General features: G+C 34.0%; 2 protein-coding genes across 2 annotated transcripts in view; both read left to right on the forward strand.

Annotated features, from left to right (window-relative positions):
* LOC139982254 (uncharacterized) overlaps positions 1–24,721 on the forward strand; it is a 281,036-nt gene that overhangs the window by 173,686 nt on the left and 82,629 nt on the right. Inside the window, exons 17-29 of the mRNA XM_071994906.1 lie at positions 2,529–2,731; positions 3,118–3,191; positions 3,420–3,508; positions 4,263–4,382; positions 4,791–4,993; positions 5,377–5,450; positions 5,677–5,765; positions 6,499–6,618; positions 7,685–7,887; positions 8,297–8,373; positions 8,590–8,678; positions 11,108–11,227; positions 14,283–14,491. Of these exons, the coding sequence (XP_071851007.1) occupies positions 2,529–2,731; positions 3,118–3,191; positions 3,420–3,508; positions 4,263–4,382; positions 4,791–4,993; positions 5,377–5,450; positions 5,677–5,765; positions 6,499–6,618; positions 7,685–7,887; positions 8,297–8,373; positions 8,590–8,678; positions 11,108–11,227; positions 14,283–14,491 (1,670 nt within the window). The remainder of the gene's footprint in view (positions 1–2,528; positions 2,732–3,117; positions 3,192–3,419; positions 3,509–4,262; positions 4,383–4,790; positions 4,994–5,376; positions 5,451–5,676; positions 5,766–6,498; positions 6,619–7,684; positions 7,888–8,296; positions 8,374–8,589; positions 8,679–11,107; positions 11,228–14,282; positions 14,492–24,721) is intronic.
* Positions 1–24,721, forward strand: part of LOC139982270 (autophagy-related protein 101-like) — a 112,004-nt gene that overhangs the window by 58,856 nt on the left and 28,427 nt on the right. The window lies entirely within an intron of this gene.

A 24,721-nucleotide genomic window follows, 5' to 3' on the forward strand; every position in this document is an offset into this window, starting at 1 on the left:
AACATGATGATTTGTTAGGATTAAGAAACACAGCTTATTATCAACAGTAAGACCTTGAAGGAGAAGTATGTACTCTGGATTGTTTTACAAACTTTCCCGACAATGAATGTGTATGAAATGCTCATGTCTTGAAATTCAAAGTAGTATTGGAAAACAATGGTAGCACATTAAGTTACTTAGATGTTTCCTTTTGTCAAATACACTTCATATCAATATTGGCAAGTACGACATGCTGTATGACAGGTTTAGAAGTGTTTCTTTCAAACAAAACGTTCGCAAACAATGAAAGTAGTGTAAGTCATCCTATTTACATGCAGTTTTATCGGCATTAAATTATTAGAACACATATTAAAACCCCAACAAGGCATACGGCTGTTTATTTCAAACTAGATAAGCTGAAATGAATTAAAAACAAAGGCAGACTATATATTTAAAAATAAATGAATTATGCTCAGTTGCTAATGAATTTCACAATAAATGAAGGTGCCTGTATGCAGATGTTGCATCAAGTACAAACTTAAGTTACGTATATGATAGGGAAAACGTGTTTATTTTTAAGGTAACATTTCACCTTTATTTTTTTTAGATCGAAGTACCCTGCCTCCAGATAGACCAGATTTTCAAGGTAGCACGCCGGAACGAGGTAACCCTGGAATCCGGACTTAGTCTTCCCGTTCTCTTATCAATAAGGAAACTGGTATTCACAACACAAGCAGAACACGAAATTACCCAGGAAAACATGTTCGGAGTGGTACAATATGGGCAACGGTGTCTTCAGCTGAAAACATTAGCGTGAGTAAACAGTTCATAGGCAAACTAATGGTTCAGATATAAATGAATTTAAAAGAATTAATCAAAATAGTAAATATAAATAACTTCTTTAAAAGTTGGTGGTACATTTTCTTTTACAAGTTATACTTCAATTTCTGTTAGTTCAGAGTACAAATTTGCTTCCTTTGAAATCCCTTGATAGTTTGTTTCAATCTGAGTGTTGTTTTAACGTTGTATAACTTTTATGTGTCGAACTTGTGAATGCATTCTTCCTCGTCACGGATGTAATTTTCAAGCATTTGCATTCATGTTGTTACTATATATAAAATATGTAGAGTTTTCTTTTCATTTAATCACAGATTCCATGGTAAATTTCTATTCCCTCTGTCCTTAACCGTAGAGACATTGAAATTGAACATGAATTCAAGAAGTATTACCGGTAAGAATATTCCACAACACCAGAAAAATATTTTGGATAAACGTATCCATTTATTTTAACTACATTTACTAAACGAAACATATCAATTAACAATTAAAATCGACAACATAATTTTAAGCTATTAATATATAGATGACGACGGTTGCAAAATTACTAAAATAAAAAGTTTGAAAACTTTACCAAACTAAAAGATTCATAACTTCCATTTTTTCAGTATTCTGGCAACTTTTGGAATATGTCTTTCAGTTAGATGTTTCCTCTGGCAAATGGCGACTGAGCTCAACGGAATCTTTGACTTCCGGTGTAAGTAGATAGAAAACATGTGTTCTGTCATATGAATATCATGTATATTTCATAACAAATGCATATTCTGTGGAAAAGTGTTTAGTAATGATGAAGGCTAACCTTGAAAACATTGATGTTGCAATACAAAATATCCAGCACAGCACAATTTTTCATTTAGATTAATGTTGATATAACGCCTTGTTAGATGAGAACATTGAATTCATTTCCTGCTAGTGTATCTAATGATGCAATTAAGACTTTTCTGTAATTGAAATGTCTCCTTCACTACTACTCACAATGTAGTTAGTGTATTTCACAGTAAGAAGAAAACTAGAAAAACTTAACTATCCACGACATCGAAATCGTCTACTTTGGAATGAAACAACTTGGCAATAAAAAACCAATAGTAAAAGAGTTTTTTTTTTCTTCTTATATCTGCTGGGATTAAAATCTCTGCGTCAATGGTGTCTTATTTTGAATTTCTAAATAGATTGTTGAACCCGAGGAGGATGTTGAGATGTTGAGAAGTGTATGCTCCGGTGGCATGGCACTTAGACGTACTGATAGCAGACTCCTACAAAGAGCTAACATTCAATTTCTTGAGATTGCATCAAGGCATAAGGTGAATTGGTTTCAAAATATTGTAACATGTATATGCAAAAATATGAAAAACAATATAATCGATCGGGATCTACTAGAGATGTTAATAAAAACTTCATGTTGCAATAATTATTTTACGTATGTCTACATTGCATACATTAACAGATCATTGGTCTAATTAATTCATACTGCAATTTTGGTTAGCTGATGATTTCTAGGGTGGGTCTCTCTTGCCGAATAGTAGCAATTTAAATATTATTTTTACACTTTTGCCTGGGAAACGTAACAAATGTGATATATTTTCGTTAAATAAACGTGACTACAAAACATCCAATTAAAATCAATTTTCTTAGTCTATGGGTATGTTTCATCACGCAATACACATTCGCTTACGAACGTTATTCATACAAATGTGGTTTATATCTTCTTCAAGATTCCATTATCCTGTCTAGTACTCGATACATTTCGTGAAGCGGAGCAGCACAGTATAACTCTAAAAAATGGAAACCACGTGCCCGCACTGTCTACTTTAGAGGAAATCCAAATCAGAACGGAAAAGAGAATCGAATTCACACAAAAACAAGTCGTCGGGCTACTTTGTTATGCACAGAAATGTCAAAAATTGAAGAAAATCTTGTAAGTTAACAAAGATGAAGTTTACAATGCAGAAGGAAAGTGTTTTCCATACTTGTATTCGAGGATTTAAAATCTATGCGAAATATGTGTCAACTATTGATTTATTTTATACCTACTAAGCTGATGTGTTAATTAATCATTAGGGGATGTACGTAATACATAGTGGATATTTTTGATGTTGATATTATCTTACTCAATATTAATACAAGAAAATAAATGATAGTGGAAACGATCATATTTCATTGCAACTTGACGTGCATAATGTATTTGTAATGCAGTTAACATCTTATAAAATTGCAAATTGAAATTAATCAGAAACAGCAAAGTTTATTGATGATTTTTTTTTTTGTAATACTGATAAAGTACGGGAGTTTCTTTCTACACAGATTCATTGACTGCTTGGTACCTTTGTGTTTTCCAAACGACTCCCTTCGGCCTTGTGAATCAGACACACTCAGAGGTGAGAGAAATTTAAAACCATGAACATAATGCAACGAAGCATGATGCAATTTTTTGGAACTAAGAATACAATACGAAAGGAAAGCTATTTTGCCAATGTGTTCACTAACCTGGAAGAACAGCTTGTTAAGTTTAAACTTATTCATAAACTAAAAGTACAGACATTACAAACACAACCAATTTAAAGTTATAGAACGGTCATCGTACATATATTTTCATTTATCGGCAGTCTTATGGAAACCAGGGGAACAAGAACTTGAATTAAATTTCACAAGAGGTAGATGGATGGTGGAATCCCAGGAGTGCCTGACTCTTGAGGTAAGTATTTTTAAACTTCACAATAAGTTGGAGCTAGATTGCTCTTGCGAAAACTAATAACAATAACAATAACAAGCTATAAGGTCATCTGAGTTTTGTTGCATTTACATTCCTCTTTGTACAATTCTAGAAATGGAATGACTTAACCATCTCATAAAACTCATGCAGGGAATTCGTCTTGTTGCAGTCTTATTATCAAACCATTAATCGTATTGGCTATGCATTACATACAAAGTCTGCCACTATCAGTTCTACGCCTGTGTCTGTACAAAAATATGTCATGGCATCTTTTTGAAGACATTGAATTTGTCTAGCCGTTACATACCACGTGTGACATTACCGGTTCCAAGTCATAGCGGTATGTAAGGAAGTCACTTTTATGTGAAAACATTGAGGAACAAGAGACATACCTGACAAACATACTTGTTGTCCAAAAAAAAATCATTTAGTGATTTTATCGAAAGAACAATTATGCAACATATGACTTTAGAGTTTAGACGGATACAATTGATTCCAACGAGTTTGCATTATATATGCGTCTGATTTGTGTATTAAGAGGTTATGCAGGAGGGGGGGGGGGGGGCTTTTTGGTCTCGAAAATTGTCAACTTTAAATTATATTTAAAACTTACTAGAATGATATGGAAGTGTCCTTCAACCAGTCAAATTCAACTTTACTCTTGGACCATTCATTTGATACTGAGCATATACTAAACTATATATTCAGAATTTGCTTAATTAATTTGCATTTACAGACTAAGGACCACCATAGTCTGAACAAAATGTGTTCCGGGACAGTTACATTGAACACGAATGATACCGAAGAATATCATAGATCTGTTATACTGTTACTACAAATTGCAGCAAGTCAACAAGTAAGATACCGTCATGTCATGTAATATTGATTTAATATTATTAATATCCATCATACTTTTTTTATATGTTTAGTGTTAGCTGTTATGATTAATCATCTTCCACCAAGGAAACGAATCTGTAATCTGACATACTGTTCTAATATTTTACAGGTAAAGAAATAACGTATTCAAGAAGCCTACAATTAACGTAGAAAAAAACCTTACTAGGTCAACAGATCATTTGTCGAGCAATAAGTTTTAAGTGACGTGAAATACAATCTGTCAAATTGCTCTTCGCGAAGTTGATAAGTAGATGAGGAAATTTGTTCTGAAAACTGAATATAGTGGGTAAACGATGATAAGTTCCAAGTCAAAAGGAAATTGTAACACCACGTTTAAATGTTGGAATACCTATCTATCTTCTTCAAGATTCCATTATCCTGTCTAGTACTCGATACATTTCGTGAAGCAGAGCAGCACAGTATAACTCTGGAAAATGGAAACCATGTGCCCGCACTGTCTACTTTAGAGGAAATCCAAATCAGAACGGAAAAGAGAATCGAATTCACACAAAAACAAGTCGTCGGGCTACTTTGTTATGCACAGAAATGTCAAAAATTGAAGAAAATATCGTAAGTTAACAAATATTAAGTTTTACAATAGAGAAAGAAAATGCTTTTCATACTTTTATACGAGGATTTAATATCTATGCGAAATATGTGTCAACTATTGATTTATTTTATACCTACTACGCTGATGTGTTAATTAATCATTAGGGGATGTACGTAATACATAGTGGATATTTTTGATGTTGATATTATCTTACTCAACATAAATACAAGAAAATAAATGATAGTGAAAACGATCATATTTCATAGCAGCTTGACGTGCATAATGTATTTGTAATGCAGTTAATATCTGATAAAACTGTAATTAATCGGAAACAGCAAAGTTTATCGATGAAAATTCTCTTTCTTGTAATACTGATAAAGTACGGGAGTTTCTTTCTACACAGATTCATTGACTGCTTGGTACCTTTGTGTTTTCCAAACGACTCCCTTTGGCCTTGTGAATCAGACGAACTCAGAGGTGAGAGAAATTTAAAACCATGAACATAATGCAACGAAGCATGATGCAATTTTTTGAACTAAGAATACAATACGAAAGGAAAGCTATTTTGCCAATGTGTTCACTAACCTGGAAGAACAGCTTGTTAAGTTTGAACTAATTTATAAACCAAAGGTACAGACAATGCAAACACAACAAATAAAAGATATAGAACGGTCACCGTACATACATGTTCATTTATCGGCAGTCTTATGGAAACCAGGGGAACAAGAACTTGAATTAAATTTCACAAGAGGTAGATGGATGGTGGAATCCCAGGAGTGCCTGACTCTTGAGGTAAGTATTTTTAAACTTCACAATAAGTTGTAGCTAGATTGCTATTGCGAAAACTAATAACAATAACAATAACAAGCTATAAGGTCATCTGAGTTTTGTTGCATTTACATTCCTCTTTGTATCATTCTAGAAATGGAATGACTTAACCATCTCATAAATCTCCTGCAGGGAATTCGTCTTGTTTCAGTCTTATTATAAAACCATTAAACGTATTTGCTATGCATTACATACAAAGTGTACCACCATTTTTACCCCTGTGTCTGTACAAAAATATGTCATGAAAACATTGCATTTGTCTAGTCGTTACATACCACGTGTGACATTACCGGTTCCAAGTCATAGCGGTATGTAAGGAAGTCACTTTTATGTGTAAACTTTGAGGAACAAGAGACATACCTGGCAAACATACTTGTTGTCAAAAAAAAAAAAAAAAAAACATTTAGTGATTTTATCGCAAGAACAATTACACAACAGATGACTTTAGAGTTTAGACGGATACAATTGATTCCAACGAGTTTGCATTATATATGCATATGATTTCTGTATTAAGAGGTTAATGCAGGAGGGGAGCTTTTTGGTCTCGCAATTGTCAAGTTTAAATTATATTTAAAACTTACTAAAATGATCTGGAAGTGTCCTTCAACTAGTCAAATTTACTCTTGGACCATTCATTTGATGCTGAGCATATACCAAACTATATATTCAGAATTGTTTAATTCATTTGCATTTACAGACTAAGGAACACCATAGTCTGACCAAAATGAGTTCCGGGACAGTTATTCTAAACACGAATGATACCAAAGAATATCATAGGTCTGTTATAATGCTACTACAAATTGCAGGAAGTCAACAAGTAAGATACCGTCATGTCATGTAATATTGATTTAATATGATTGAAATCCATCATACTTTATATTTTTTATGTTTAGTGTTAGCTGTTATGATTATTCATCTTCCACGTAGGAAACGAATCTGAAAATCTGACATACTGTTATGTATACTGTGACAGGTAAAGAAATAACGTATTCAAGAAGCCTACAGTTATCGTAGAAAAAAACTTACTAGGTCAACAGATCATTTGCTATGCAATAACTTTTAAGTGACGTGAATTACAATCAGTCAAATTGCTCTTCGCAAAGTTTGATCAGCAGATGAGGAAATGTGATCTGAAAAGTGAATATAGTGAGTAAACGATGATATGTTCCAAGTTAAAAGGAAATTATAACACCACGTTCAAATGATGTAATACAAGGAGGTTAATTAGGTATGTAATGTCTGGTTATGCAAATTAGTTGCGTGAATATTATACACAGGGCCAACCAAGTAGCACCGTATTTCGATTCAACACGATCCCTCAACGATAATCTGGTGTAAGGAACTCAACGAGTTCCATCCATCCGGATAGGCGACATCTTTGTAAAGTTACTAAATCGTCCGAATCAAAATTGATACTCAATTAATCACAGTTTGAACATCGTTCCTTAGAGTGCAAATTTGGATGAGTAACATTTGGACAAAAAGCATAGATATCTATCGCCAACTGGTACAGTTCACACTGTCAGTCTGCTAAGAGCGAGAATCAACTTTCTATGTCTATGATTAGTTGCCTCCTCTTTTATAGTGTATTAATGTATTTAGTGGGTGTCTCTATTTTGCAAGAAAACAATATGAGGCCAACATAAACGACATGGAATAATAAATTGATTATTATAACGTAACTTCTTGTTCTTAAACTGGTAGAAATATTTGAAATATATCGCCAAATGTAATGTTGTAGTCTATAGTATAGTAATTACAGTGTTATGTTTTGGGGGCTTTGTTTGTTGTTCTGGAATATTATGTAACATATACCGCGATGAACAAAATAAACCTTTGACTGTGTACGGTTGTCTGGTAATTTCACAAATGTCTTTCCTTAGATCCAGATAACCAGTCTACTGCTGAAGTCATTTAGCTCAGCGGATCAGAATCATCTTATCCTAGAAAGTAGGAACTGTGTGCCTTTATTGCCCACCTTAAAGGAACTACAAATCAAAACTAACCTTGGAAAAGAATTTACCCAGGACCAAGTAGTAGGGTTATTTTGCTTTGCACAGCAATGCCAACAGCTGAAGACATTGTCGTTAGTAATCACATACCATTTACTGTAATGTTTTTATTCACGTTAATTTACTGAACGATAACTTACCAACCAGCAAAATATGGAACTGTGCTCTTGAACAAAACTTTAAGATGGATGATCAATGTATACATAGGCCTACCTATTATTAACGTACAACAACGCAGTGATTTTGGGGTTTCGGTGTATAAGTAATGATGTATTGATTTGGACGTATATGCTTGCAGATATAAGTATTATTAGCAATATGAGCTTAAAGTATTAGTTCATTTCATACGTTCCAATGAAAATAACTTACATGTCGGTTATATCACCAGCATGACATTATACTTACATAAGAAATAACATATTTTCATAAAATGGTTTAATCACTTAACACATTCACCAGCCACAAACCACTTTTTGTTTACAGACTCGTTGACTGTTTGTTACCTCTGTCACTTCCAATCGGTTCTCTTTCTTCCCTTACGAAGCTACGTGACATTCAAGGTGAGAACATAAAAACACTAAAATATGTTACTCATCACAAGCGATTTGTGATCCTTTGCGGGATACTAAATCAGGTGACATGGTTATACTGTAATAGTCAACGAAGAATATCAATATATGGTAAATACATTTTCCTTGTAACTATGTACACGATTTATGTTTATTAACGTGTTTGATCTATAAACAAATCGTTTAATGTTTTTTTTTTCTTCCAAGTTTCATGGAAACCGTCAACACCTGACTTACATTTAGATTCTTCCAGAGGTAAATGGGTGTTGAACTCCAAGGAAGGCATAACACTTGAAGTAAGTCTTTGGCCACTTTCTTGAGTGCAATGATGCCTTTATTGTTCGTTTGTATCATTAGTTTGGCAACAAATTATTAAATGTTCGTATAAATGCAAGACCATATATCCAATTAACATCCACTTTGGCAAACGGCACCATAGCAAAGGACACGGAATTTTATTAGTTCATTTATATGCATGTACAAAAATACTTAGATAAAATAAAATACAAATGGAACTTTCGAATATAAATTACATTGTTTTTTAGTTGAGAACCACGACAAGCTTATTACAACGATGTATTCCACTTCAAATAATGTGCATAGGATTTTTTCTCCAATAAAATACTAAAATTAGTAATTAATTAATTAATTAATTAAATGGTTAATAAGTTCCTGTTATTGATAACATTTATTTAAAGAACAGATACTAAGATAATTTTTCAAGACAACCTCAAAATTGTACAGAAATGATAAAAACATCTTTGTATTTTTTTGGGGGGTGTTGTCTGTTGGGGGGTACACAGAAACATGAAATGCCGTAACTGACATAACCAATAACCACACTGAAAGCGTGTGCCGATGCGCGCGGTCTCATCAATCTCACGCTTGTCAAAATCGGCAGCTTCCCTACACGTAGAACATTTAGATAATGTTATTTTAATAATTTAAACGGCATTATTTTGATAATGAAGATAACTAAGTTTTCTAGGAAATGTGATCTTTCGAAGAGCTCCCCTCTCCTCTATGAAGTAGTTTTTTGTAAACGAAACGGGGACGGTACAATCATTGCAAAATGTACAAGCTTGAAACATATGATGTTGAATACCAGTCCCGATGTCAAAGTAGAGTGGGGGCAATTGAGCATTTCCTCAAACCAAGTCCTCACCTCCCCTCAATCGGCTCCGTTAAAGCAAGACGGAAGCATTCTCCTTTTCGTCCATTTTCTGTTGGAAACATATTACGCTAACAAAGTTCTGAACCGGGGTATACTTGGAATCACTTGAAATTGAAATTGGATATCTAACGAATGCATGTCTGTGCTAAGTTAAAGTAGGTACACTACATGAAATATTTGGAATCGCTAGAGCTAAGTTATGTTGCAGAAAATATATAAGTGTAATTTTTCTTCAAGACATGTATTTTGGCTCTAAACTTGCTACAAATGCTAACAAGAACTATCTAAAAGTGTTCAACTTCCAAGGGTTCTGTACTCCTAGCCAAGAACAATGTACAGTAGTAATTATCAACCAAATTTTCTTACTTTGTTGCTCAAACAGTCAATTTAAGTCGCTATTGGTATCGATCAACATCCATTTGATAAATGATGAAATCACAACCATGGTTATATGACACTTAAGTTTAGTCACAGTTTTGACTTTCGTGAAAATATTCATAAATATTGATTTGGTTCATGCAGCATTCTTGCAGTTGCAAGTATTTGAAACGGAAATGTTTGCTTAGCTAACTAATCCCTTTCAATCCCCAACATTAGCACTGTGTGATCTGCTTCCAATTGGCCCTTTCAAATATGTAACGATATTTTGCTGAACAAGTTCCAATGATTTAGTATGATTTGAATTTTAATTACCAAATAGTATTGTTTCTGTAATAAAAACATAACATCTCCACCTGCATCATAATATATATAATATCCACCTGTGTACATCTACTAACATGTAATATTATGAATTCGTATTTGCTTATGTAGTTGATATACATAAGGCTGTAGCCACTAGGAGAATGGGAACAAATATCTCCTCCACCAAAGTATCTTTCATAACACACGCACAGCAAAGTCGTATTCAAAGATGTAATTAACATGATGAACATGACAGCAAATGTGTGCATCTAAGCAATCTATCATTAAAATCATTTATTGACAGGAAGAGGGGATACCTCTTCCTTCAGACTCCCCACAAAACGACGAGTAACATATTTCCTTTTCCATTTCTCTGTCCACGTCTCCCTATACAGCCCTAAAACTTCAATACGTAACAGAGGGTATAGCCTGTATGATGTCAATAAGACTCATATAAATACAATCGTTAACTTAAATGAAGTTCCGTGACCGGTGGTATCACCAGTTTGAATATTACCCCCCTAAACGAATATTTTCTCAAGAGAAGGGTATCTCCCTCCCCTTAGACTCCTAACCAGAAAGGACATTACTACCCCTTCACCCCCCCCCTTTTTATCCTAACATCAAATCCGTACCATAGAGCAGAGTCTACATGGTGTTATGAAAAGTCAAAAGGCAAAGCGTTAATTTAAGTTAATATCCCTGAATCATACAATAATGTCGGGATGGGATTATCAGTTTCCCTCACACATTTCATCTACCGTTTATACTATGTGAAATTGTGATACTCAAGGGAACAATTTTAAAATATTATAACTTGTAGTTCTTTCTATGTTCATTTGAAGACGCTTCTATTTTTATTTCCAGACCAAGGGTCAAAACAGTTTACAAGTTCTGTGTTCGAGTATTGTGTATCTAAGGGAAACTGATTCTAAACCACTCCAGATGTCTACGATATTGCTTCTTGATATTGCATCAAGTCACAACGTAAGTCACTTATATTTTAACACAGCCATAGAAATATTGCTAGTTCAAGTTACCATTCTTATAACGGTAAATTGCATTATCACGTGTCCATTACAAGCAACGGATATTATACTTCATCTATAAGGCAACTAATCTAACCGAGATGATGAAATGTTATTTATTCACCAAGTGTCAGTGTCTGAGTAGGTATTGATTAAAAAAAAATGTAATCAGATGACCCGTTATACTCAGCCCAGAGTATAACTGTTTTTACTAGTTAACTCCCCATCACACACAAAGAATATACACCTTGATATGAAAAAGTGACGTTATCATTTGCCTAAGAAATATTGGCATTAACCTAAGTGATAACACTGTCAATAATGTATGGTAGACTATGAAACAAAGACGATAGGGGACCGATCATTTATCTCCAAACGTTTTAAAAATAGCTATAATTAGAAAAAGAGTTGGAATCCTGCAGACCGAGAGGAAAATATAAATCTATCATCAAGGTAGTCGTTCCTATATCTCTAGTCTTCACTAAACGCCCTCGTCCCATGTAACATTTGTTTAGGAAGTGCGCCCTCCATTCTGCACAATCCATCGCTATATTTCTATTTAAATATGCATATTACGAAGGTACCATTTACCTTGTTTATTTATGGATGAAAAATGACAGTTATATGGTTTGTCCAACTAATATTGGCTTATTAAAGTCCCATGTTATTTGGGTACAGTAGAAGGAACGTTTGAAGAAGAATAGCCAAAGCCTAAACAATTTAAAATATTTGGAAGCTTTCTTTCACGAGTACACTCAAACAACAAAACACCTGTTCTCAAATGTAAACAAAGCCGCACAGTGAACGTTGATCATCTGCGCACGTAGACGTACGAATAGATTCCCGCAGGGCGGGTGACATTAAAATTACGTACACTCTGTGTGGAGATTCAGTTCGTTACTAGTTACGCGTAAACATACACGTATACCATTAAACTGTATGACTGCTAATGGACTTACAACGCGTATGGCATGCTGCTGTTATTATATCGACTTACGGTAATTATAGGCCTATTTAACGATTATAGGCCTAGGCATGCTTGAGAGATTTTGTCTCTTCTGTTACATTTGTCGTTGCATGAATTTCGAAGGAATTACTTTTTTATGTAACCTTGCCTGTCTGAAATGACTGTTTTAGCCTAGGCCTAGGCCCTAGGCTACTTTAGTATCGTTACGTTTGCTCTTCTTGAAATTGAAGCCTAAATAAGTAAAACAAAATAGAACGTCAGCAGAGTAGAAATTACATGAAACAGTTAGATGACAAACCAGAAATTAGATCCAAACAATGAGCTTGTCGAACTCACAAAAGAACAAGTAGGGCCTATCTTCAAACACATAGACATCCGGTCATATGTTGCCGGTAAACTTCCCTTAAAGTGTTCAAGTTAGACACCGTCTAGCCGAACAAAATAATTGTATGTGTCAAGCTCATCAAATTAATTTATCATTTTTTTTTTATTTCTGTGTTATTTGAGACCGTTACACATGTATAAGTGGCCAGTGTAAATTTCTACTCGTTTGCACCGACAGCGTTAATCATTATTGGCGTTATATAGAACTTAGGCTAGGCCTATTGGTTGACGTGGTAGCCAAACGTAAAAAAAATGTAGTTATAACAAATAACGTTAGCTTTTTAGGGAAAATAAAAGAAGCAACAGGTTTGCGATCTAATACATTTCACACGCGTAGGCCTAGGCTACGTCTTAAACACGTCACATGATACCGGACAGTGCCGCGTTAAATTCAGGGTGTGAAGCGTTTCTTTATCAACGTGTTACTGTTAGCCTTCGTAATGTAACGTTAGACTTTAACCGTTAGCTACGGCTAGGCCCTAGTATAAGATTTTCTTACCGGGAAAAGTGAGAGCTTAGATTATAGCAATATATATGTATATCCTCCGCCAGCCTTTAAAATTTAATTAAATTAAATTGTATCAGTCATGAAATTAGTTTCCAACTTTATTCTAAATAAATTATATACTGTGGAGTGTGGGCCTAGGCCTAGGGGGAATGAGGTAAAGTTGGTAGCAGTAAGGATGGATGTTTCTAACGGCTCTAGGCTAGTCCAGACCTAGGCTTACAGTACGGTCAAAAGTGAGAGATCAAAAGATTACAGTTAAACAGTATCAAAACTGGGGTTGGGCAAAATTGAACAGGAAAGTTAAACTCAAATGAGTCTATACAATTACATTGTAATAAGATATGACGGTGGCTTCGTTCATACTGGGTAGGCTTAAGCTATGGTATTTTAAACCGGGCCGGCTTTATCTGGCTTCGATACTGGTTTGTCGGTCGGCTGGAGAGTGGAAAGTACATATGTACGAAACGATATTAATATAGCCCTATGTAATATTTGCGTCATTACAATGATTGGAAATGCTTTTATCTTTATTATTACGAAATAGATTGCAAGTAGGATGTAGCCTAGGCCTATACGATATACACAAGTATCGAGATGCGCTGTATCTCCCGGGAAGGAAACTCCTTTGTAGTGGGCCACTCACGGCAGGAACGCTGTCGAGTCTCCGCTAGTGTGGCTGTAGGAATTAATGCACTGACTGACAGGAATGAAACAATGTCAATAGCATAGATTATGAAATCTACAGAAATAGTTAGCGTGTGTGCTAAATATAATATTACAGACCGAATATAAATATTTATATTGTTTTTTTACTTTTAGCTAAATTTCGTCATCTTACGAATTTTATTTTAATAAAATCATCATCATATCATGTTTTTTTTTATTGGTTTGTTTGGCAAGCAAGTTTGAATAAGTCACCACTCTTCTTTTTTATTTGTATTAAATAATTTAAATGAATACAATTCCAAATATTATGTAAATCGAAAAAAATAAGAAATCATAGATAATTCTTTGTTAAATTAATGATTAATTGTATAGCTTCTTTAAGCATTTTGTGTTCTATTTCATATACGTTGTATATTCGTCATGTGTATTTATCCATCATGGATGAACTATAAGATAAGTTAACTGTGATCTTTCTTTCCTATTCTTCAGATTCCAATATCTAATCTATGCCTAGAATGGTCCTTCAGTGGATTTGTCGGTGAAGATATCAGACTTGAGTCCGGTCTTAGTTTATCGAGCCTAACATCAGTAGTGAAGATAACGATCAATGAAGGAAGACAGAAACAAGAATTTACAGAGGAAGAAGTGATCGGATTAATAAACTATGGAATACAGTCACCAATATTCACGGAACTATGGTAAGGAGAAAACATTGTGACAGGCCTTGGCTGATAATGTGTGGGTAAGAGGGAAGGAGGGGTAGTCAGAGGGTGTGCGTATGGGGTATATAAGAGGGAATAAGATTAGGTTTTGTGCAGTGATATTTTTATTTTGTTGTCTTGTGTTGAGACGTGCGGTTTAAATTGTTGCAATGTTTAAGGGTTTGTAAACTGGGAATATGTTAACGTTTTTCTTTCATTACTGAGTGTGCAGTTAGGAATATATGTAACACGGTGAGATGGTGGGGGTGCTTTTCAGTATAATATGAGCAACAAATAACTTAAAACTTATAAACGAATTAGAACTACAATAAACAAATACAAATAAATTATTATGTAAAACTTCACACAAAAATATAGGGAGACATTGAAGTACACGGAAACGATAATGTTTGCTGTTTATTTTAAATTAATTTATTGTTATTAAAATAAGGATATTTTTAAGAGTTATGCCAAGTTTATTAAAAAATATAAATAGTTAAAATTAACAAATCAGTATACGTTAATGGCAGTGCGTAAGGAGGGATGGTAGAAGGGTTGTTTGGCCATCATAACTAGTGGCTGATACTTATAACTTTTCTACAGCTCTTTTACCATAATAAACGAAAAGTCAAATTCATTGACCTCGATGTTGTTTGTTACAATGATGACATCACATAATCATTTAATGTTTAAATATTAACTATAGACTTTCCCTGCTTTCTTTACCTTTGAAGGCTTGTTAACTGTAAACTACCGTCATCGATCAAGCCAGACATCATTCCAGAAGAATCAAGATCAAGGAGTATTAAAGGTACGATGTTTCCATAAGAATTAAAAGAACTATTGATCAAGTAGATTGCTTTTATTGCAATGTTCACAGATTTGTGACAAGAGAGGGAAGTGTGGTAGAGGAGGATTGGGGGTGTGGGGGGGGGGACTAGTATAATGAGATATTTGTTGGTAAGAATGAATCTAGAATGGGGATCCAGTGGTAGATCTTGCATAAACAAACATACTATAGTCACGTGTGGTGATAGGGTGGAATGTTGGGGGGTGGGGGAATTCCAAAAGTTTCTCCTTATTTGGAGTTCCTTGAGCTGATTTAAGTCAGCTTTCTATTAAGTCCCTATATATTTATTAAAATAACATCTAAGAGATTTAATGTTTTGAGTTACTTAATATATTATTGTTACCATATAAAATAATGACTGTGAAGTAAGCCAGAAGTATTAGGCAACGAAGAGATTATAATTATTGGTTGGATTACTAGTGACTGTTATTTTATAGTACTTTATTACTAATTAATTAGTAGAGAGAGCATTTCCATGGTTCAGTTTACTGATAAATGACCCCTCTAGTACAGGTACATACAAAACATGTTAACATTAAAAGTGTGTGAAACAATTAAATATCGAATCTTATGTATTGTTTAAAATAAGTCATTTTTATCTATGATAAGAAACAAATTTATATGGACTCTTAAGTATTGTTTAAAATATGTCATTTATATCTATGATAATTTATTGATTTTATTATTTCATCTATTTTTACAGTCATATCATCAATTGAAGCTCGTTACCTGGATCTGATATCTGGTACATGGAGGAAGGTTTGTAATATTTGGTATTTGTTAGTAATTTATAATCATTAATAATGTAAGTTTCTTTCACATTTCCATGTGATACTGTTATTATTAGTAACATGCAGAACAGTGACGTGGTTGAGGGGTCGATCATATTTCAAAACATAATCATAAAAAGCCAGTATCCTTGAGAGTTATAAACATATATTAATTCCCGGTATGGAATATAAAAAGGGTAGAAGAGTTGATCAATTTTCAAATATAATCATAAAAAGCCAGCTTCATTGGGAGTTATAAACATATATTGTTTCCCGTTGTGGAATATTCCGGTGACAGACGATATGATTCTTACAGAAGGATCTATTTGGATCTGAATGATTACATAATTCCAGGAAATGAATCTCGGTCAAAGTCATGCTCTTTAAAATCCTCCTTTGTTTTGTTGCTTTTCCCCCTATAATTAATCAGGGCCCCGCTTCATAAAGGCTTACGATCGATCTAAAGTTTGATATATTGAGCGTGTTCTTTAAAATCCTTCTTTGTTTTGTTTTGTGTTTCCATCATTTAATTTGATTAAATTAGAATAAGCACTCAACTGTTATTGTACTTTGAATTAAAGAGATTCTTCAGAATGCATTTTGTTAGTAAAAATTTCTTCTTTTTTCCCCCTCCGTGGAAAATGTCTGTGCATTATTTTTTTTGCAACATAATTAAAATGATGAGCTCATATAATATTACCTTTCTAGATGCATTCATTAATTTTAACATATATTTAAAAAAAAAATCGTTAAACCCGTTAAACCTAGTGTGAGAGCTTTACTTTGTAGGAAGTAAAACATACACATATAAAAAGCAAAAATTAACTAATTTAAAACTTTGTTTCAAATATCTGCTGAATTGACCGATAAATTAAACTACGATATTAACACCAAAATTCATTGTCTCTTAAACGCCTCAATTTTACATGATTAGTATTCTATTAAATAATTACTATTTATTTATTTCAACAGCCCGATGACATCCAGACTATTACAGAGATGTGTTCAGGTAATTTGATCATCCACAGAGACATCAGTGAGTCTATACAGAGGTCAGTCATAGAGCTCCTGGTGGAAGCATCCAATCATGATGTAAGTAAAACATAAAGGGATATATTGAATAAATACATCAATCAATACAAGTTAAAATTAGATAAAATCGTTGAATGTCTTAATAAGAGGTTAGATCTCTTTAAATAATTATTATTTAGTAAACTGTTTAAATTAGAACAAGGAAATACAGGTTTAAATTGATATATATTTGTAAGCTCAAAGCAAGACAGAATACTAAATACAAACAATAAATATAAATAAAATAATAAACTACTGAATAAAAAAACTACTGAGTGTGTAGGATAATACCAATAAATAATCATTTTGAAACTCTTTTTCACGGTTTTTATTCAACAATAGTTCTTGTTTATCTTACCTTAATTAATTTTATATTTGAAAACCTTCCCAGAAAGTGAAGTATAAACTAATAATTTAAGAAAGGGTCAATGAATTGTTTCCTGTTTTACGGACTCGGACGAATATTTTGCTTTTGTTTAAGTTTACATTTAAATTAAAACAGAAAAAGATGTAGTTATTGACAGACATAATTTTAAATATTTAATAATTAACAGTTTACTGACAAACCAACCCCATCCTAACATGATCTTCCAATCACAAATTACATAAATTAAATAATTACATATTAGTTCCGGTTCATAACACTTCCTCTAATCCCCCCTCAAACACAGATTAAATTACATATTTATAAGCGGTCTGCATGCTGCCCACCCTAAAGCACCCCTCATTACCCCTACCACACCCATCCTTACCCAGTATGACACCCATCAGTCCATTTATCTCTCACCCCTTGCACACGCTTTGACAATAAGAACATAACATTCACGAGGGTAAACCATATCCACGCCCTCCCCGTACTATGACACCCTCCTAATACCCCGACTAAATATCACTTTAACCATAACACACTCTTCCTTACCATAACACACCCCTCCCTACACCACTGACATCCCTTGGTCCGTCCACCCCTCACCCCTCTTACACACCTTCAATTCATTCTACAGAAATAACAATGACTGATCTCTGTAATAAACCTAACCCTCTTGTTTACCCTTTAGCATCTTGAAATAAAAATAAAATAAAACGAAGATTAAAGACACTTTACAAATTAAATTACCCTTTTTTAATCAAATTCAAACCACTAATTATTAAATAATTAACAAAATTAGATTAAAATAAACAAACAAATATATATTTATTAATATGAAATTAAAACAAAAAGTTAATCTTTCTAAATTAATTATAATTTTATTATTTTCGAGTATTTATCCTGTAAACAAACATGATGATATTAATTCTATTTATTATTTTCCTTTCTTCAGATTCCCATATTCTTGGTGAGTCTAGTCTGGTCCTTTAGTAAGATTGATGAAGATGGGAACATTATCCTCTCCTCTGGTCTCTCTCTTCCAATTCTAACATCAATAGAGAGGATGAACATACAGACAGAGAAAGGGAGAGAAATGAATAAACATGAAGTTAATGGAATATTAAACTATGTACAACACTCTCAAAGATTCAAGGAACTGGAGTAAGTATAATTAATAATTATGTAAATAATATTAGTAATTAATAAAATAACTAATTAATGTTTAATGATGTAAACAAGATAGGAATTATTTATATAGTAAATATTTAATATTTATTGAAGGTTTATTGATAGGTGTATGTAAATGTAGAACTAAAAGAAAACAAATAAATAATAAATTGAATAAACAAATAAACTAACAATGAAAGAACAGTCATCAGGTGAGGAATATGATTAATAGGAGAATAAAATAAAGACAACATGAGACAGAAACAATTAAACTTTAACAATAAATATAAAAAAAATAAAAAAAAACATGAAATGCATTGAAATAAAGTGATAGGAGTCCCTAGCTTATATGTAAAAAAATAAACAATATATCTCATTGAAACAATAACAACAAATTAGGATTAAACTACACCTAGATATGAGGAATAAATAATTCAAATTATCATCATCTTAGAGTATGAAAATAGACGCTTCGGAAAAAAATAACCATAAATAAATAAACACAAACTTGGATGAGTTAGATTAACAGAAATATTTTAAAAGAGATAAACTAGGAAGAAAACATATCAAGTTTGTAACACTAAAGCTCAATATTTTCCTCTTTATCAGGAGTAAATTTTCTTTAATTAGTTTATATATTTACTGATAATGAATGCACATTTATTTTAAAGTAAAAACAAGAGAGTGAGATAAATTAAACATATGGAAATTGGCCTCATCTATTAGTACGCCACCTCTCTCAACTACACTACGCTACGCTCTACCTAATCAACCCCCCCCCCATCCCCCCAACAAACTATGCTAGACCACTTACCCGATTTCGTTAATCTATGTTTAGAACTTTATAACACATGTAAACTTATCTTGTTAACAACATCCTCGCCCCCCCTTCCCCGCCACACTAACCCCCCCACACATACACACTAACCATCCCCCAAACACACACACAGACACTCAGCAAGTTCTCCTGTAATACTATTATTGTCCGCCTCTTCTGATCAACCTGTCGTCACCTCCTCCACTCCAACCCTTGCCCCCTCCCCACCTACCCCCCACCGCCATGCGACAAACAACTCTAGATATATGCATATTATTAGCCCACATAACATCACAGTCAATCCCCACACAGTATAGACCATTGAAACAGTCTATATGTAAATAACATTCAAAATCACGTATATATTTCAAGTCATCATCTTAGAGTATGAAAAAGGACGTTTTGCTAAAATCTTTTTGCTAAAATTTGCTAAATAAACACAAACGTTGATGAATTAAATTAACACAATTATATGTTAAGGAAATAGGCTAGAACGAAAAACAAGTCAACTTTGTTATGCTAAAGCTCAATTTTCTTTAATTAGTTTAGATATTTACTGATAATTAATGCACATTTAACTACCCCCCCCCACACACACACACACTCAGCAAGGTCTCCTGTAATACTATTATTGTCCGTCTCTTCTGATCAACCTGTCGTCACCTCTTCCACGCCAACCCTTGTCCCCCCGCGCCGCCGCACACCCTCCCCTGTTGCAATGCGACAAACAACTCTAGATATATGCATAGTATTAACTCACATAACATTACAGTCAATCCCCACACAGTAGAGACCATTAAAACAGTCGACACGTAAATAACACTAAAAATCACGTATATATTGTGTTCTCTTCGATTCTCATTGTTTGCAGTATATACTAATAGAAACAAACACAGTGCATCTGTTTATAGAATCTCTAAGATTTTAATGTAGATCCTTACTAACATCGCAGTATTTTCCTGTCCTCTACCAAACAACCCCCCCCCCTCCCCACGAAAAAAAAACAAAAAACGACCACCCTCCCTCCCAAAGCTACAAGGCCAATAACCCTTACATTTTCTCTATATACTCTACACTGTGATGTCACCACATTCCCATTTGCAAAATCTAACCTGTCATATATACCTAATACTGTACACATTTATATCATACATCTGTACGTTAAAAATTTCCACTCTTTTTCTTTGCAGACAGTACACATATATTTTATCATAAAAATCTACTAAACTTATTTCATCATTTTTTTTCTCTTGCTAAAGATGTACGCTGACTGTACTGACACTTCAATAGTTTAACATTTTCTTTTGTTCGACACCTGTCAATCAAATACTTGAACAATACAATGAAAGGAGTTGTATTCAATGGAATAGACGCGCGCGTCCTTAATAAAAAAAAAACACCTGGAATTTACTGACAAACAAGTACCTGGGGATTGCCATTGATACGTCACGTCTAGACACTGTCTGGTTTTAGATTGTTGGAGGGTCACGTGACTAAACGACTGCAGCTACGGTATCTGGATACGTCAATGATATGTTGTTCTGGAGGTCATTTTGACAAGTACTAAATCTGTCTCTATTTTATTATAATGTTAGCACACGATGTTTGGAAGAAAACGATACGAACTAAACATCTTAAACGATTTCGTTTTAAAGCCTATTATTATATCGAAAGCGATCTCAATAAATTGGGGGAATATGGTTCAGTCGGCGGATTTTTGTATTCTGCCAGGGAAGAATAGGATCACTACTACTGGTGTTCCCCCCCCCCACCACTTCTGTCAAATGACTTTATGGGAACATTAAATTTTGTGTACTGCTTTATGCATTGTTTTACACATGTAATTGAACATATAAAAGCACGCTAGGGTATTCTGATGGTAGCCGTAGCCTATATATTCAGACGGGAATCCATATGGGGAGTTTAGATGTAAATGAATTGTTAGGTTGTGTTGTTATTATTTGTTAACATGTCAAAAGGGGACCTACCAGGGGGGGGGGCAACTGAGCTGAGTGGGTGGACCGTTTAGCGGACTGGGGAGTTGCCTACCCCCTTGTTCGCCTCTTAAAAATAGCCCTACATATATGTATATTCACAATGCCTTCATATTCTTAGTTAAAACATTGGAGCACCGATACAGACATAACAATGTAACTGATAGGCCAACATAAAAAACATAGACTTAATAAATACATTTATGAACCGTAGTTTCACATCAGAATATACTACCCTGTTCACACGATTAAGATGTTAGGAGACCTCTACGTTTATTGCTATTCTATTAATGAATAGTTGAAACTAAAAAAACCTGCACGGTCATCGCATACGCGTTCGTGCATACGTGATGAGATGTTATACTAAACCTTGTTTTTTTTTTATTTCTGTATATGCTATTCCTATACGTGCCTAGAATATTGAGGTTGTACACTACTGACTAATGAAATCACAAGAAATGATAAGAGTGACTTCGCTAAAAAAGTAATTGAAATAGCGCATATCACATGTACAGAGGTCCACATTATCATAGGTCTACTTTCCTTTAGGAAGCGAAAACTCTCAGTGCGGGGGGGGGGGGGGGGGGGTTGCAAGTGAAAACTTAGGGGAGAGGGGGCTGGCTGCGGCCCTGTTTTTATTTTATGGAATTATTGAAAGTTAGCCGGCACTTTCAGTTACTGATTAGCAAACATCAAGACAGAGCAAATCTTTGCATCAAGTACTGTTTAAACATTTTCTCCCGCCAGGTAGAGTTGAATAAAATGTTTGATTCTACACGGACGGGATTGGTCTTTTAAAGTGCAATAGCACGGTGACGTATATGAGCATTCAAGGAAAAAAAAAACTAACGATTGGCAGTTAGGGTGGGGAGGATGGGGAGGTAGAAACGGTGTGAAAACAATGAATCATAGCTTATACTATTATGTAAATAAGTATATGAATTGATAGAGCACTTTATAAAGTAATATGAAATATGTTTCCCCCAATTGAGGGCGCTGTGTCATAATGGAAACATTTTTGTTGTGAATCTTACGGATCCGGATTCACAGATTTGTCATTTTTCTAAACCTACCATCATTTATAAATCCCTTCATTCTCTGGCTCGTTCAACTTGTTCTAACTTTTCTCACATTCCACCAACTGATAGGGAACCGGAGACATTAATCAAAGGTTTAATTAATGTTCATATGCTCATTAGAGAACATTTCATTGGCACATTTAACTTGCAATATAAAACATACCGTGTGCATTAAAATATTATCAGGAGATATACCACCACGTCTTCAATGTATGCATAAATGATATTTGTGTCATTCCGAATAACACTTAAAGCAAAATTTAACTTTAATGACACATTTTATGAAAGCTGACAATATTGCGGAAAAGAATGTTAATTTGTGATGTTTACTGTAAAGCTAAAAACAAAAACAAAACTTTGTATGTGTATGTCTTAACGATATATTGATGACGTAATTAATTTACATATTCATGTGTTTGTTTGCTTATTCGAGGGTCTGTTTCTGCGTTATGAGATTAACTAAATTCGCAGCAACTTACAGTTATATGCAAACGAAATTATATATAAAATCTGATGTAATCAGTTTTCTATGACTATAGTATTAGAAACTTGTTGGATTTTAGAAGAAGATATCACCTACACTTCCCTTTATTATACACCCCAAGCTACTCCACCCCCCCCCCCATCCCCTTGAAGTGCCCTTGATAAGCCTGACATTCCTTCATATTGATATTATGTTGATAATGGTCGGTTAATTTCAAAAACTTATAAACACAAATATACGACTGGATAATGTAAGAGCAAATAATTGCATGATTTACTTTTTGTAAACTTTCTTCCTTCAGATAGAGTTGGAAAACATGTCAGGTTACATCAGCGACATCTGTCTGTTTGGACAGGAATAGTGTGCTGCCGTTTATGAGCACCCGACAATAAACAGCACGGGATGGGTGGGAAAGAAAAGGAGGATGGGGGTTGGGCGGGTTGAAAAGAATGAAACAGAGCCGTACTTCAACTAGTCTACTCACTGCTGCCCCACTGTAATAATTTCCAATTGAGGGCTCGACGTCATAGTCGACCCTGTTTTGAGACTTTTGGATTTGGAGTTAAACCTTTGGCATTTAAGAAAAAGCTTCCATCATTTTGAATGTACTGTTTTAGCTGTTTTTAATATTTCCCGTAGCCGGTGTGTTCCTGATCCTTCCTAAAAACGTTACGAATGTGTTAGGTTGTAAAAGAGGAAGGAACAACTATTGATGTATTGCATATTATGAGTTAATCTTGATACTGTATTCGAAATAGTAACAATTAAAGAAGGATGTAATGACAAATGACTGATTCTATTTCTTTCTCTGATTATAGTCTATATGACTGTCTGCTGCCCTCATCGATACCTGTCGGACCATCTCTATCCACACTGAAATCTCGGGGAGTGAATGGTAAAGTTCATATTTATTATTCGATTGATGACTCTGTCATGTGTCATGTTGTTTACAGTTCAAACCATTCCAGTGGCCGACATTGATTGGGTTTTAGTTTCAGTCAAACTGAGGGCGCTAAATATCACTGGGCGTCATTGCCTGTTGCAGTAAACATGTACAGATATTCATGAGTCAGAAACTTTGGGAGATATCGTTAATTTTTGATGTTGTATAATACACAGTATAGTGTACTTTGCAACAAGTTAAGTAAATTGGTGTTCTTGATGAAGTCAATCTGCTGCATTAACGACTGTCATAAGCCATCACAAACCTACATTATTTAGAAGAAAATACATATAACTGTGTACTGAGCCCATCTTACAGAAACCAATACTACAATAAAATAAAGACAGGCTGTTTGATTGCGTACGTCATTAGAAATAGCAATAAATACAGTATCGTATAAGAAGCGATTTAAACATGAGGAGACAGAAAGGGACTTGGTTGGCAGGTCTTAGTTTTTTTTCGGTACTACGGTGGCCAAAGTGGAACACTGGAAATGTTGCTTTTTTATACAAAAAATTCCGAATTTCAATCTCAAAATTCGGGTAATTTTTTTTTTTCTAATTTTTCACTGTTTGTAGCAACTCTGAAATGTCTACTTCTTTCACAACAAGTCGATTAACCCATCAAAATGTTGACGATGTTTGTTTGTTGTTTATTACGACCGTAAAAACGTTTTTAATTG

This window comes from Apostichopus japonicus, chromosome 16 (assembly GCF_037975245.1).
Source record: "Apostichopus japonicus isolate 1M-3 chromosome 16, ASM3797524v1, whole genome shotgun sequence".
NCBI lineage: Eukaryota > Metazoa > Echinodermata > Holothuroidea > Aspidochirotida > Stichopodidae > Apostichopus > Apostichopus japonicus.